The sequence below is a fragment of the Leptodactylus fuscus genome, chromosome 4 (genome assembly GCF_031893055.1).
Source record: "Leptodactylus fuscus isolate aLepFus1 chromosome 4, aLepFus1.hap2, whole genome shotgun sequence".
NCBI lineage: Eukaryota > Metazoa > Chordata > Amphibia > Anura > Leptodactylidae > Leptodactylus > Leptodactylus fuscus.
In genome coordinates, this window is record NC_134268.1 from 24,258,494 (window position 1) to 24,275,141 (window position 16,648).

The 16,648-nt window shown below is 39.2% G+C and overlaps 1 protein-coding gene across 5 annotated transcripts in view; it reads left to right on the forward strand.

The window, feature by feature from the left end:
• Window positions 1–6,326, forward strand: part of TRPS1 (transcriptional repressor GATA binding 1) — a 237,932-nt gene extending 231,606 nt beyond the window's left edge. For all 5 annotated transcript variants that reach the window (XM_075270221.1, XM_075270223.1, XM_075270222.1 and 2 more), the window contains one exon: window positions 5,103–6,326. In XM_075270221.1, the coding sequence (XP_075126322.1) occupies window positions 5,103–6,164 (1,062 nt within the window). In that variant the 3' untranslated portion in view covers window positions 6,165–6,326. The remainder of the gene's footprint in view (window positions 1–5,102) is intronic.
• The last annotated feature ends 10,322 nt before the right edge of the window (window positions 6,327–16,648 follow it).

Consider the following 16,648-nt stretch of genomic DNA (forward strand, 5'->3'; position numbering starts at 1 on the left):
TGAAAAGTCAAGATCGGCTCAACCCTACTATTAACCCTTCCATTTTTGAAAGCCTACATTGCAACATTTGTTTCACACCTTCTTACAACTTTTGCTCTGTATGTCTGGTGCCGTGTTCATTAGATTATCCAAGTGATACGCTATAATATTTTAGTTGTGATTAACCCTTTTTTAATGGTGCAATCAATTTTTAGATACAATGTTGCTAATAGAATGGACCTGCCATTGCCCACTCTAGCTATAAGGATGGTCCACTGATTCCATGCAGCAACTCTAATATACCATTGGGTTATTACTTCGGTAAACAATAGCCTTCAGAACCTTTCTAATGGATTTTGTGTTCTGTAAAGCGATCGCGTCTTTCCCAGCGAATACAATATATAGCACTTCATTAGAGAGCACTTACGCTGTCTTCTAGGGCAGCCGCGTTGGTTGTTAGAGCCGTTCTCTCCATTCCATCACGTAATATTTATTGTAAAATTCTCTTACTCCTCGGGAAAAATAGCCGAAGATCCAAAGCTCCCCAGAGAACGGATATTATTGGCACGGAGATATTCTACTGTAACCGGATTCATACTGAACTCTACCTGTTGTATTTCCTTTGACTTATGAAGTGCAACAAATTCTATAAAGTCTAGTTTAAATGGTCTATTGTTGTGTTTCCTTCTCGCTGTGCAATATCGCTGCTGCCCAATTTTTCTAAAATATACTGAAACACAGCGTGGCATTTCCATTTCAGAACTGTATTGCTTGGGATGTTTATTTCTCTCTTCTTTGCTTATTCATTGCCATCAGATTTTGTGTCACTCATCCCATTTACCTTAGAAGAGAGACAGGTAAAATGAAGCATTGCAAAAATTCAAAACTTCCCTATCTTTATATTTTAGGAACTCAGCGATACAGAATCAGAAATAGACTGCTAGAAATAGTTAGGATCATATTTACTATGGTGAAATAGCATTTTAGAAAATAGGCTACAGAATATAGGTATTGTGTCCTTTAGATTTATTATCATTCAGGGGTACCTTAAAGCTCCTGGGTGCAAATGTAGAATCTGTACCAAAGCCTCTGAGAACATGTTCCTTTACGATAGAGGAGAGAAGCTGAGCTCTGTGATGTATAGGGTTATATGATAGAGGGGAGAAGATCAGCTCTGTGATGTATAGGGTTATATGATAGAGTAGAGAAGCTGAGCTCTGTGATATATAGGGTTATATGATAGAGTAGAGAAGCTGAGCTCTGTGATATATAGGGTTATATTATAGAGGAGAGAAGCTGAGCTCTGTGATATATAGGTTATATGATAGGAGAGAAGCTGAGCTCTGTGATATATAGGTTATATGATAGGAGAGAAGCTGAGCTCTGTGATATATAGGGTTATGTGATAGAGGGAGAGAAGCTGAGCTCTGTGATATATAGGGTTATACGATAGAGGAGAGAAGCTGAGCTCTGTGATATATAGGGTTATATGATAGAGGAGAGAAGCTGAGCTCTGTGATATATAGGGTTATATGATAGAGGAGAGAAGCTGAGCTCTGTGATATATAGGGTTATATGATAGAGGAGAGAAGCTGAGCTCTGTGATATATAGGGTTATAGGATAGAGGAGAGAAGCTGAGCTCTGTGATATATAGGATTATATGATAGAGGAGAGAAGCTGAGCTCTGTGATATATAGGGTTATATGATATAGGAGAGAAGCTGAGCTCTGTGATATATAGGGTTATATGATAGAGGGAGAGAAGCTGAGCTCTGTGATATATAGGGTTATATGATAGAGGAGAGAAGCTGAGCTCTGTGATATATAGGGTTATATGATAGAGGAGAGAAGCTGAGCTCTGTGATATATAGGGTTATATGATAGAGGAGAGAAGCTGAGCTCTGTGATATATAGGGTTATATGATAGAGGAGAGAAGCTGAGCTCTGTGATATATAGGGTTATATGATAGAGGAGAGAAGCTGAGCTCTGTGATATATAGGGTTATATGATAGAGGAGAGAAGCTGAGCTCTGTGATATATAGGGTTATATGATAGAGGAGAGAAGCTGAGCTCTGTGATATATAGGGTTATATGATAGAGGAGAGGAGCTGAGCTGTGTGATATATAGGGTTATATGATAGAGGAGAGAAGCTGAGCTCTGTGATATATAGGGTTATATGATAGAGGAGAGAAGCTGAGCTGTGTGATATATAGGGTTATATGATAGAGGAGAGAAGCTGAGCTCTGTGATATATAGGGTTATATGATAGAGGAGAGAAGCTGAGCTCTGTGAGATATAGGTTTTTATGCTTTGAAGCTGGCATCCTGAGTAAAACAAATAAGTCAGGACTGGGGCCCTAGAAGAGACATTGAGAGTTTTTCTTCCCCCCTTCACATTTGCTGTTTCTCTTCTCTATCCACATTCCTAGTTGTCAATCAGCCTGTGTGAGGGGACAAGCAGGACTCAGTCTCTTCTAGCACTTTCTCTCCAAACAATGGGAGCTAGGAAATAGCCTCCTGACCATGTCGTGTTCCTCGGGATGGGATGTGGTGGGAGTATATAACTGTTTCTAGACCCTGTGGTTTTCTCACTCAGTACTACAGTATGTGGGTGTGAATGGTCTTAAATGTGTCAGTAATGGTGGATGTGGCTTCAGAGTTACATGTGCTAAAGATTTCTGACACTTTTATAAAGATTTCCGACCCCTGGTCAAAGTACGGTTTCATTTAATCCCAAAACAGACTGCTGTTATTATACTCTGGGGTCTCTTCAGATGTCATTGTATAATAAGCGGTGGCCAAGGGGAGATACATAAATATAATAAAGAGGTTACTTCACCTCTCCTGGTCTTCGTCCTGGTGTCCTTTGCAGGTACTAGTCCTCTTCAGTCCACCAGAATGATGTCAGCACCTACAGAAGACAGCTGAGGCTTGTGTTCTGCCCGCAGTGGTCACATGGGGTACATGCAAAGCCTCAAAGTCTGGCTGACATCATCCAGGAGGCCTGAAGAGGATGGGATCTCGTACCAGACAATGGGGCCAAACCCAGAGGAGTTAAGACTGTTTGTTAAACTTATGCACCTTCCCTGGGCTTCCACTTATACTCTGAAGTGACTCCGGAGTATAATAATGGATTGTGGATGGGCAACCTCAAATATTTTGGGTGTATCTGAACCCAAAATTTTTGGAAAGTTGGTAACGAACCTGGCTTGTTAAGAACCAGTTGGCTCTTCCCAACCAAGGAGTAGACCAACAAGGAATGTCTTAAAATGGGAATGGCAGGGGAACCATGAAGATCTACTGGCTGGACTTCCCATGGTTTATACTGCAGACCTAGATAATACAGTCCTATGAAAAAGTTTGGGCACCCCTATTAATCTTAATCATTTTTAGTTCTAAATATTTTGGTGTTTGCAGCAGCCATTTCAGTTTGATATATCTAATAACTGATGGACACAGTAATATTTCAGGATTGAAATGAGGTTTATTGTACTAACAGAAAATGCAAAATATGCATTAAACCAAAAGTTGACCGGTGCAAAAGTATGGGCACCTCAACAGAAAAGTGACATTAATATTTAGTAGATCCTCCTTTTGCAAAGATAACAGCCTCTAGTCGCTTCCTGTAGCTTTTAATCAGTTCCTGGATCCTGGATGAAGGTATTTTGGACCATTTCTTTCTACAAAACAATTCAAGTTCAGTTAAGTTTGTTGGTCGCCGAGCATGGACAGCCCGCTCTCAAATGATCTGAAAACAAACATTGTTCAACATAGTTGTTCAGGGGAAGGATACAAAACGTTGTCTCAGAGATTTAACCTGTCAGTTTCCACTGTGAGGAACATAGTAAGGAAATGGAAGACCACAGGGACAGTTCTTGTTAAGCCCAGAAGTGGCAGGCCAAGAAAAATATCAGAAAGGCAGAGAAGAAGAATGGTGAGAACAGTCAAGGACAATCCACAGACCACCTCCAAAGAGCTGCAGCATCATCTTGCTGCAGATGGTGTCACTGTGCATCGGTCAACTATACAGCGCACTTTGCACAAGGAGAAGCTGTATGGGAGAGTGATGAGAAAGAAGCCGTTTCTGCACGTACGCCACAAACAGAGTCGCCTGAGGTATGAAAAAGCACATTTGGAGAAGCCAATTTCATTTTGGAAACAAAGATTGAGTTGTTTGGTTATAAAAAAAAGGCGTTATGCATGGCGTCCAAAAAGAAACAGCATTCCAAGAAAAACACATGCTACCCACTGTAAAATTTGGTGGAGGTTCCATCATGCTTTGGGGCTGTGTGGCCAATGCCGGCATTGGGAATCTTGTTAAAGTTGAGAGTCGCATGGATTCCACTCAGTATCAGCAGATTCTTGAGAATAATGTTCAAGAATCAGTGACGAAGTTGAAGTTACGCCGGGGATGGATATTTCAGCAAGACAATGATCCAAAACACCACTCCAAATCCTCAGGCATTCATGCAGAGGAACAATTACAATGTTCTGGAATGGCCATCCCAGTCCCCAGACCTGAATATCATTGAACATCTGTGGGATGATTTGAAGCGGGCTGTCCATGCTCGGCCACCATCTAACTTAACTGAACTTGAATTGTTTGTCCAAAATACCTTTATCCAGGATCCAGGAACTGATTAAAAGCTACAGGAAGCGACTAGAGGCTGTTATCTTTGCAAAAGGAGGATCTACTAAATATTAATGTCACTTTTCTGTTGAGGTGCCCATACTTTTGCACTGGTCAAATTTTGGTTTAATGCATATTGCACATTTTCTGTTAGTACAATAAACCTCATTCCAATCCTGAAATATTACTGTGTCCATCAGTTATTAGATATATCAAACTGAAATGGCTGTTATAAACACCAAAATATTTAGAACTAAAAATGATTAAGATTAATAGGGGTGCCCAAACTTTTTCATAGGACTGTATATTGGAGAAGTAATGGCAGATACATTTAGGATGATATATTGTATTTTTCTTCTAAAATTAATTCTCTATAATAAATTGTGTATGCTTAGCTTGTGTCTAATGTATGTGATCGCCTCTGGAAGGAATTTTATCATCAAAGGTAAATGACTTTTGGTTTATTTGATATGTGTTTTATCTCTTCCCCAGACTCCCAGACCTTTAAACATCATTAAGCAAAACAATGGAGAGCAGATCATTAGGAGACGGACAAGGAAACGCCTTAATCCAGACGCGCTGCAGACGGAACAGCTAAGTAAACATCAAAGAGGGAGCAACGAGGAGCAAACTAATGGAAGTCCGCTAGAGAGGAGGTCGGAGGATCATTCAATGGAAGGTCACCAGAGAGAAGCTCAGCAACTTGTCATGAATAAATATGAGTCCCACGCATCATTGACTAAAAGCCATTCTGCTCAGCAGACCATAATAGTCAGCCAAACTATGGATGTCCACAAAAGGATGCAACCTTTGCACATACAGATAAAAAGTCCTCAGGAAAGCAGTGGAGATCCAGGAAACAGTTCATCTATCTCCGATAGCAAAGGCAGCTCAGAAAGAGGTAGCCCGATAGAAAAATATATGAGACCTATAAAACATCCAAACTACTCTCCCCCGGGAAGTCCGATAGAAAAATATCAGTACCCTCTCTTTGGACTTCCGTTAGTCCACAATGACTTCCAAAGCGAATCTGACTGGCTGAGATTTTGGAGTAAGTATAAGCTGTCCGTTCCTGGGAATCCTCACTACTTGAGTCACGTGCCTGGCCTACCAAACCCCTGCCCGAATTATGTGCCTTATCCCACCTTTAATCTGCCTGCTCAATATTCCACTGTTGGATCAGATAATGACATTCCTCTAGACTTGGCAATGAAGCATTCCAGACCTGGGTCAGCATCCAATGGGGCCTCGAAAGAGAAAATTAAGTCACCTTTGAGCATTAAGGAGGACGGTCCATTGAATGTAGTGAAAACTGAGAAAGTGGATAAAAGTACACAAGATGAACTCTCAACAAAATGTGTGCACTGTGGCATTGTCTTTCTGGATGAAGTTATGTATGCTCTACATATGAGCTGCCATGGGGAAAATGGACCTTTTCAATGTAGTATATGCCAACACCTTTGTACGGACAAGTATGACTTCACGACTCATATCCAGAGAGGCCTACATAGGAACGTTGCACAAGTTGAAAAGAATGGAAAAACTAAAGAATAAAAATTTTTAGCACTTAGCACAATTAGAATTGGGTCTTCTGAATAGAAATTCAGTAGCTTGTAATGTCTGCCATGGTTTGCAATACAGTTTCTGGGTGTGCAAGTCAACACTGGTTGGGCAAGTCCGTGTGTTATCTCGATCTAAAATTGTTCATAATCATAATAAGGGAACTAGTTTATTATTAATTGCAGTAATAAGAATAATATATTTTTGAAAGTCTAAAAATTCATGTTTTCGATGACACTGCCATAAGGCGATGGTCTCTATCATCAGTTGGGCTTTACTGCTGTTCTGTTTGGGCCTTCATACATATCCTATATCCATATTTCCTAACATATCATAGAAGCAGGAAGGAAATTTTTTGGAGGGGAAATATTCATTAGAGGGTATAATTTATTGTGTGAACCTCCTGCCCACTTTAGGCTTTTGAGTACAGAAAATGGGGCCCACTGAAGGATTGACTACCTACCCTGTTTCCCCAAAAATAAGACACACACCCCCTTCTTCACCTCCTGGACCACCTACAACCGGCAGTTATGTCGGCGCTCCGCTAAGGAAGTGCCGGCATGACTGCCGATTGTCCCCTGCTCCAGCCGCTGCATAAGACATCCCCCAAAAATAAGACAGGTCATATATTTTGGAAGAGAATTTAATATAAGACACCGTCGTATTTTCGGGGAAACAGGGTAACTATAGAAGGAAAGCTTGAAAACTTGGTTTGAGGTAAGCCGGGTTCACACGGGGTTTTTTTTGGACAGAATTTTGACGTGGAGACTCAGAATCCGGTCTAAAAAAAGATTGGATTCCAGTGCAGTGCATACAGTGCATCGGCATCCAATCACGGCATTCTGCTCTGGATTAGGCTCAAATGAATGAACCTAGTCGGGAGGGAGGTGTCGTGCCGCGAATCCGCCTCAAGAAAGGGCATGTTGCTTCCTTTTTGTTCCCACTCGTGGAAAAAGGAACCCATGGAATTCAATGGGAGGCGGAAGCCGGATTTTGACGCGGATTCCGCATCAAAATCCTGACCAAAAAACCCCATATGAACCCGGCTTTACTGTACCACCTGGGATCCATAGTCCAAAGTGATTGGGGACTTCAACTATTTATAAGTCCTAGATCTTATTCATACGATTCCATCATGTACTCGGTCGTGAAGAACTGATGGCATGTTTTTCACGGCTGATGTTAAGTATAACCCATGTTCATGGATTCCTCAGACTTGATGACCAGTTCTATTTTTTATAGGATTGGACACACAGACAATTGGGCAAAAAAATTGGTTGTGTGACTAGATCCACCCATTTCAATGGGACCATTCGCTATCTCTTAAAAAAAAATTGGATAGCACATGGCCATGAAACCCTATTGTGTAAATAAGCTCATAGTTCCCCATCTAACTCTGGCAAGGTTGTCAATCATTGAGTTATTCAGCCCACTGAACTCTGAAATCTAGAGCGTGCTGGGATATCAAGTGATAAATTACACGTTATACCGGATCTTTTCCCACCGAGATATATATCAACCTACTCAGATTATTTCACTCTATATTATAATGCCCAGTTTGGTATCCATGTTCAACATGGCTGTTTCCCTCCAAGAACCCGGTCACATAAACTCAATTGGAATTATTAACAAAAAATACTTTTGTCCTATCTTTTGGTGGATAACAGAGCTCACGCTCAGTGCTCTCCGACCAGCCCGAGACATAGCTATGTTCTACACCTCTTTGGTTATTTGTTAGCAATAGATACCTTTAAAAAATATCTATTGGAAGGCCTGTATAGTTGTAGAAAAATGATGGCTACAATAATGATCTCTGGCACTGGAGCCATTGTTTGAGGTCTACATCCAGAGCCTATTTATTTTAATACAAATTCTGCAATACTTCACTTTTCCAGGGGGGGCACTGCAAGGAATTTGAACACTTGGTGTTGAATCCTCCAATAGATTACAGCTGATCGTTCCCAGCAACCAGATACTCTTTGATCACATGATTGTGAAAGGACCCTTGTTACAAAAGATGATTGTCCACAGCCGAAAACCCCTTTAAGAGTTGTCTCAGTTGGCCACCCTTCACAGTTCAGTTTTCACTTCTTAAACAGCATGTGTAAAATGGAAGCGGCTCTTTGGTTGTTTTTTTTGTGCAACTAAGCCAATAATTTTGTTAGATTTGAGAAACGATACCTGTTGGCTTGAAAATTTCATTCTTTAGTTAAAAATTAATTTTAAAAAATTATAAATTTAATTTTTTTTTTTTTTTTTTTTTTTAAATCTGATTTGTTTATTGGTCGTTGCTTACCAAAAATCGGTTTGGTTTTCCAAAAGACAGATAAAAAATATAAAATTAAACAAAAAATTATAAACTATGGGTCTTATCTTTGAGAACAGTATAGCGGGTACAGGCCTAATTCAGGAGCAGCCAGACTATCCTAAAAAGACTGGTTTCACACACAGGGTTTTTATTCCATTTTCATAGTGTTCATCTGTATTTTTTTCACAGAAGCCAGATATTACTTTAAAATCTATAGAAAAATATTTTAAGTCCGCATACACGGTGTTTTTTTCATGGGATTTTGGTAGCGTTTTTGTGGTCAGTGGCGCTTTTGCAGCATGGCTTTTTCTCTGTAATTTTTTTTTCCCTGTATAGGACTCCAAAAAAATAAAAAAAAATTCATGTGGAAAATGTAAAAAAAAAAAAAAAAAAGCCACTTTAATCTCTTAAAAAAATTCTTGAAACGCGTGGCTTTTTTATTTTTTACATGCATTTTAAATTGTGCGTGTGAAGGAGCCCTAAGGCTTATATATGAAGGGAACACTCCTTAGCATAAATGCTCAGGGAATAGCTCTAAAATTTTAGAAAAAATGAAGGTGCTGATTTGCCAGCCGGTTAGTTTTTTTTTTTTTTTTTTTTCTTCTCATGTTTGGGTACTATACTAGTTAGTTATACAGCACTTCGATTCAGTCTATAAAAAAAATAAATAAATAAAACCGAAAAATATGCATAGATTTTACAAGCTACTGGATACTGTCAGATCGTCCATTTTTTTTCATTAACAAAGTTGGGAGAACAAAAAAAAAAAAGTCTTATTTTTCTATTAATTATTAATGTATTACATTTCAAATAATGGTGCCTGACATATAAAATAATTATTTTTTACTATGTACGTATGCAACAAAGATATTCCATCATGCATTAGAGTTGGTTCGGCTCGGCCTCGCTGTTTACATTTGCAGATGTAGCAAATAAGTTAATGAAGCAACTATTTCTATTGCAGTAGGTTCTGTTTCTTTGTGCAGTAGAATTCTATTTGTTGGTTACAATGAGATGAACAAGAAGAAGGAACGGTTTAAGAATTTTTTGCTTCGATTTAGGATTTTAAAAAAAGTTAGAACGATTCATTCCAAGTACATTTGTATTTTTAGAACTGTTAACGAACATGGCTATGCTTCAAGATGATAGACGTATATTCTCTTACTGCTTTGTCTTATGTTTCATATGAAACATTTCATGAATCCTATTAATAGCTGTGGGAATTACAGCAAAAAAATTTTGTTCATCACATCCGTCGTAGCATTGCACTTCAAAAAGTGTTGTTTGGTTTGATTTTTTTTTTTTGGACAGCTGGGATGAGGAGGATGAGTGGTATTTTTGGATGGTTCCTTATCTCCCTTCCTATGGCTTCATTTATATAACGATTTACAGTACACAGTCAAAAATGGATTTCTGATGTTTAATTTATGTAATTTTTTTTATTTTTTTAATGAAAAAAATCAGGGCAAAACACCTATTTCCCCACTGTCGTATGTAAACAGGAGGCTATAGGACATTATCCTAATGTACATGACATATTGAGATGTGGTAAACTATTGCTTAACCCTGGAAATATGTATCAACCATTTCCAATTCCAAGAATAGAGGTACTTTTTTTTTTTTTTTTTTTTAATTTTGCTTCTAAATTCAGGGATAGTTGGTAGCAAAAATTTAATTTCTTTATATGGTGGAATTATTGCCTCCCATAGACAATTAAAAAAAATAGTAAATTGTTTAGGGGCAATGATTTGAATTTATTATTTTTTGTTAACCAAGCATTGTTAAATTTAGCTAAAAAAAAATATTTTTAATTTTCAAATATTGAATCCTTATTTAATATTTTTGTATGGCCCATGTACATTATGGAAACCTATATAAACATTTAATTTTTTTGTTCCTATAAGAATACATTGTCCCAGGTCACAACAAAAAAAGGAGCATGGTGCGTTGAAATTTAGAATTTTGGCCTTTTTATTATATACTATGGATATTCCATTACATATAAATAATGCGCCTATTTAAAAAAATAAAAAAATTAAATTAGAATTCATTTGTAATGCCTCCGAGGTAGATATTTTGTAAGACTGTAGAAATACTAGAGGCACAATTATCGGAAAAAAAAATACTTTAACCTATGTAAATAGTTTTGTTTGAATTTTGGTTGCTGAAAGAAAGCTGTTACTACACATTTTTTTTTTTTTTTTTTTTTTTTTTTTTACCGTTCCACTAAATATATTTTTTTTCTGAACATACTTTGATAAGAATTTACCATGGTCTTCCTTTTTTTTTTTTTTTTTTTAAATTACAATGGGTCCATCATGGCACCAATATTTTTTTTTTTTACTTTTATTTTTTAGATTTTTGTATATGTTGCCTAAATCGGTAATAATATAACATTTATCGTTTGAGTTCCTTGACCCCTCCCAAAAAATATTTCTACATTATTTAACACATCTTTACATTTACTATAAAAAAACAAAACTACAATTAATTTTCATGTAATTTTTTGATGTTATTTGCTACCTGCAAGCAGGTATATTTTCTATTTTATTTTTTTTTAGTGATAGATATTATTTGCTTTTTTTTTTTTTTTTTTTGTATTTTACTGCGGACAAGTTCAAGCTAAGAATTCAGTGCATTTTACCTTTCAGAAAAAAAAGGCATTATTGATGATATTTTAGTGTATATTAAAAAAAATGCCATTTTTTTAAAGTCTGGAATTCTATAATTGTTTAGATTTATAATGTTTTAATGTCTGTTTAACAGTTTATTGGACATAATGTAGCTGTTATTTAAAATACATGACCTCACAAGCTAGATGGCCTCTATAAATATAAGTAAAGCTGGAGATATGTATATGAGCCATACTAAACAGATTATTTTAGTGGATCCAGTATCAAAACTAAATATTCAGTGTATTTAACAATTTTTTTTTTTTTTTTTTTGCTCCTTTACTTACAGGTACAATTTTTTTTTTTTTTGAGTTTAAAAATGTAAAACATGTAAAAAAAAAAAAAAATTCAAAAATTCAAAAAAAAAAAAAATAAATAACCACTGGCTAAGAGGATTGGTATCTTCGTTGACGCCAGTTAGCAAGACCAACAATGGCAGAGATTTAGACGGTCGTTGAATTAACAGTATATGCTGCATGCGGTATGTATGTAGAACATACATACTAATTTATTTAATTTCCATTGGAACTGGTCTTTGCCGACAATTAATTTCTAGGCTTTTGTAATCGATGAGAAAAAAAAAAAATGTATTCCGTAATGATAGTGTGCTTTAAAAGCACTTTGGAAATGGCATAGGGAGTGTGGAACATCTCAATATGCCACTGTATTATACAAATTTCTTTGTTTAATTCTTTATTAATCAGTATGCACCAGCAAGCTTTTGTTGTATAAAAAAAAAAAATTAAAAAAAAAAAAAATCTTATTGCTGAGAAATGGGAAAACATGTAGTCCTGCTAAAAAATTTACCTGTCTGCTGTCTGTCTTACCACACGAATATTTGTTGATTGTTTCCTCATTCTGCATGTTATTTTTTTTTTTCCTCCACAAATGTTCATTGTGTATTTCTATTGCATTAAAAAAATAAAATAAAAAAATATCAGGCAGCAAAGATGTCTGTTACATCTAAACTTGAATAATAAAGTTTTACCACCAATTATAAAAAAAAAAACAACTTTTGTTACTTTTTTATTTGCTTGTTATTTATGGTACTTATTAGAGATGAGCGAACAGTAAAATGTTCGAGATTCGATATTCGTTTCGAGTAGCCCCTCAATATTCGGCTACTTGAATCGAATATCGAACCCTATTATAGTCTATGGGGGGGGGGAATGCTCGTTTCAGGGGTAGGCAACATTCGATCAAATTATATTTACCATGTCCACGAGTGAGGGTCGGGCCGGATCCTCCGAGAAGTCTTCTCCATGCAGCGTCCCCGCGGCGTCTTCCGGCTCTGAATTCACTCTGCCAGGCATCGGGCCTGGGCAGAGCTGACTGCGCATGCCCGCACTACAAGCGGACATACGCAGTTGGCTCTGCCCAGGCCTGATGCCTGGCAGAGTGAATGAAGAGCCGGAAGACGCCGCGGGGAAGCTGCACGGAGAAGACTTCTAAAGGTAGGAGAAGAACCAGCGTTGATTGGCCGACTGTATAGCATTCGGCCAATCAATGCTGGTTCTGCATCGAACTTTTCCATTCAAATAGCGAGTGGTACTCGATCGAGTACGAGTATTTCGAATACCGTAGTATTCGTTCGAATACCTACTCGATCGAATACTACTCGCTCCTCTATAGTACTTATGTAAGAGTCCATTGACACAGAGTTTTTTGGCACTGAATTTGTGTCAGAATCCACATGGAAAAAAACAACTCCTCAAAGAGTTCTGTGGGTTCCGTCATGGATTTGGACGAGGATTTTGGCGGGGAATTTGCAAAAACCTCGTGGAAAATCCACTAGTGTTTTTTTCAAGTTCCATACACTGTGCTGGAGGAACAAACCATTTCCTAATGAACCCTTACACCATTTTTACTTCTCTGCTCAAAAAAAAAAAAAAATATTGACCTGTTGATAAATCTACTGTATGCTGTGTGGTGGGTTAGGTTGACTATATACATCTGGGCTTCCACCTTTCTATCCAGTTCCTGCGAGTCTGAGCCAATGGTCAACACTAAAGATGAAAGATGAGCAAAGCTTTTCCAAAAATCTTATGAGTGAGTTTTATACGCTCAATGAAATAAATGGACTTTTAGGGGAGATGCGGGCAAAATAATAAGCAATCAGACTCAGCTCCCGTCACCTTTCCAGGGCATCATTGCAATATCCGGTGCTTCTTAGTGAGTGTCTTTGGTCTTGTGAGTGACTCAACCCCAGGGGTCGTAGAGGCCAGTAATATGGCACATGGGGTGCTCTGTAGTCATGATGTCGGCGTGCCCCATGTGACCACTCAGGTCCAATTACAAACTTCATGCCATAAGAGGATAGAAGAGGCCAACAGAGGAGTCCAAAGGATCCCAGGAATGGTGAGGGCTGGTGATTATGATTGTTTTTCCACATCTCCCCTGACCTCTGCTTATTATGCTTTGAGGTCTAAAGGAATTTTTTTTAGCATGCTTCTTTGTGTAGCCCATATCATATTGATTCATATCCAGGGAGAATAAGAGAGAACCTGAACTTAGATCTCATGGTTAATACACTGTCTACCAATAAGTATTTGGACCCCTGTGGTAGAATAGAAAAACAACATTTCTTCCTATTCAATAGTTGGTAGACCCCAGCAGATACTTCCTTATGGATGGTATTGATGGACACAATACTCCCGGATGCCAGTTGAAACTCCTGGTGTATGTGAGCCATCGGTTGGGTGCGGTTTCTCTGGCCAGCACCCATCGGTCTCTATCTCCCAGTTTCGGGGGTCGGTCGACTCGGGCACATTCCGAAAATCACCGTTCACCTTCCACTTTGTAATCACATAGGCCACTGTTGATTGTGGGTAATTCAGTTGACTTGCTATGTCCCTTAAGAATCGACCATTTCTGTGGTACCCCACAATTACCCCTTTCTCGAAATCAGACAACTCTGCACTTCGTTGCATCTTGCATGTGACTAATTCCAATGCACTGATGCCAATTCTGTTTCCTATTTAACGGCAGAAGGTGTGACGTACATCACAACCGCAGATATCTTCATTTCCATGGGTGTCCGAATACTTATTGGTAGACTGTGTACAGGAATTTACTACAACACGAGTCACCTTTAATTTCAATGCTTCACATTTGCCAGTCTATTTGATTATGGACATTTCCTTTTCTACTACATCCGGCCCAAGCCTCCATGATGATTTTAGAATTTTTTCAGTTTTAATAGTTGGGGTGCATGAGTGGTATTTTTTAGGGATTCTTATCTTGATTTATAGGACATCATATAGGTTTGAGTGTGATGCATTTAACAGTCAATTCACAGTACATAAACTCATGATGCTTCTCATCTAAGTGTTTGGACACAATGGGATACCAGCCAGAGATCATGAAGAATCCAAGATTAAGGATGGTTAATTATCACCTCTTATGTCCTGGATTAATATAATAGATAGTGGACGAGGAGGAACAGATTGGATGATAAAAATTTGGGCCACTATGATTCTCCTGGAGAACCTTGTGTTGGGATGGATAACCTACACTGTGCACACTACGAGAAGGTTAAATGATTATAGAAGATCTAGAAACCAACGTGGTAGACCGGAAAAAAAGGATTCTAATGATAGAACCCCTTGAACATTTTTCATTCTTCTCTCAAGCTTAACTTGGGGGGTTGGTCTGGACAGTTTGGTAGTGTGAAATCTTTTCTACTTGTAGATGATCTTCAGGGCAGTCAAGTAACTGATGACCATACTATAATCATGGTCATCTACATATAGTAATTAAGGACAATAGTACTGGGGGGCAACACGGTGCAGCCTTGCATCGCTAGAGTCCTAGGTTCAAAGCCTGCCAAGGACAACATCCCCATGTTTGCGTGGATTTCCTCCTATACTCCAAAGACATAAGATAGGGAAACGTGTACATTGTGAGCCCTATACTCACCTTCTGAGGATGACTGGCATCCTGTCCACATTCAGCAGTCACCTGAGGGGCATCACGTCATGTTGTTGAAGCCCCATGTGTGACCACTAAGACCTGATGATATCCTGGGACCACTGATATGACAGAGAGGACCAGAACATGACAGGTATGCCTGGGAAAAAGGACTGGACATTAGAGATGATCGAACAGTAAAATGTTTGTTTCGAGTAGCCCCTCAATATTCGACTACTTGAATCGAATATCGAACTCTATTACAGTCTATGGGGGGAAAATGCTCATTTCATGGGGTAGGCAATGTTCTATCAAATTACCGTATTTTTCGGACTATAAGACGCACTTTTTTTCCCCAAAATTTGGGGGGAAAAGAAGGGTGCATCTTATAGTCTGAATGTAGCGCCTGGCACCCGCCGTAATAGAGAGGCGAATGCCGGCAAGGGATAGACGCCGGCACGGGTGCCGGGGCCTGAGACATCACTGCGCTCCTCTGCCCTGCATGAAGCCAGCAGCGGGAGGGGCAATACTATTCCGCTCCTCCGTCCCCCAGCCGCTGGCTTCATGCAGGGCAGAGGAGCGCAGCGATGTCTCAGGCCCCGGCACCTGTGATGGCGTCTATCCCTTGCCGGCATCCGCCTCTCTAGTACAGCGGATGCCGGGTCAGTATTGGTGGCCCCTTCTCCCCCGGGGCCGGTCCCCACCGGCCCCGTACCTGTAAAGTTGCAGGCCGGCTCCTGCGCGGCGATATCGCAGGAGCCGACCTGTTTGGGTGACAGCCGGGAGCCTAATGAGGCTCCCAGGCCTGTCACGGCTGTATTAGTATTGCGGCTGGTCTCTATGACCAGCCGTAATACTAATAGACAGAATGTCCCATAGACGGCAATACAGTTGTATTGCCGTCTATGGGACTTGCAATCAAGCGACCGCAGGTTCAAGCCCCCGGGGGGGAATAAAATAGTTAAAAAAAAAAAAAAAAAGCTTTAAAAATATATAATAAAAATATAAAATAAATAAAAGTTCTAAATCACCTCCTGTCCCTAGAATATATATATAAAAGTAGAAAATCATATGTCATAAACCACCGGGTTTTTTTTTCAATACAAGGTGATCTAAGCAATAGATATTCCCCAAAATGGTATAACTAAAAAGTACTTCTGGCCCCGCAAAAAAAAACACTCTATGCGTCCCCGTACAGCTGCAGGGTCACCTGTCAATGTGGCCTTGCAGCTGTTGCAAAACTACAACTCCCATACATTAAATATTTTACCATTTTTTGCTTCAAAATTTTTTTTCCCTATTTTCCTCCTCTAAAACCTTATCTGCGTCTGCGTCTTATAGTTCAAAAAAATACGGTATACTTACCAAGTCCACGAGTGAGGGTCGGGCTGGATCCTCTGAGAAGTCTTCTCCGTGCAGCGTCCCCGCGGCGTCTTCCGGCTCTGAGTTCACTCTGACAGGCACCGGCCTGGGCAGAGCCGACTGCACATGCCCGCACTACAAGGGGGCATGCGCAGTCGGCTCTGCCCAGGCCCGATGCCTGGCAGAGTGAATGAAGAGCCTGAAGACGCCGCGGGGAAGCTGCACGG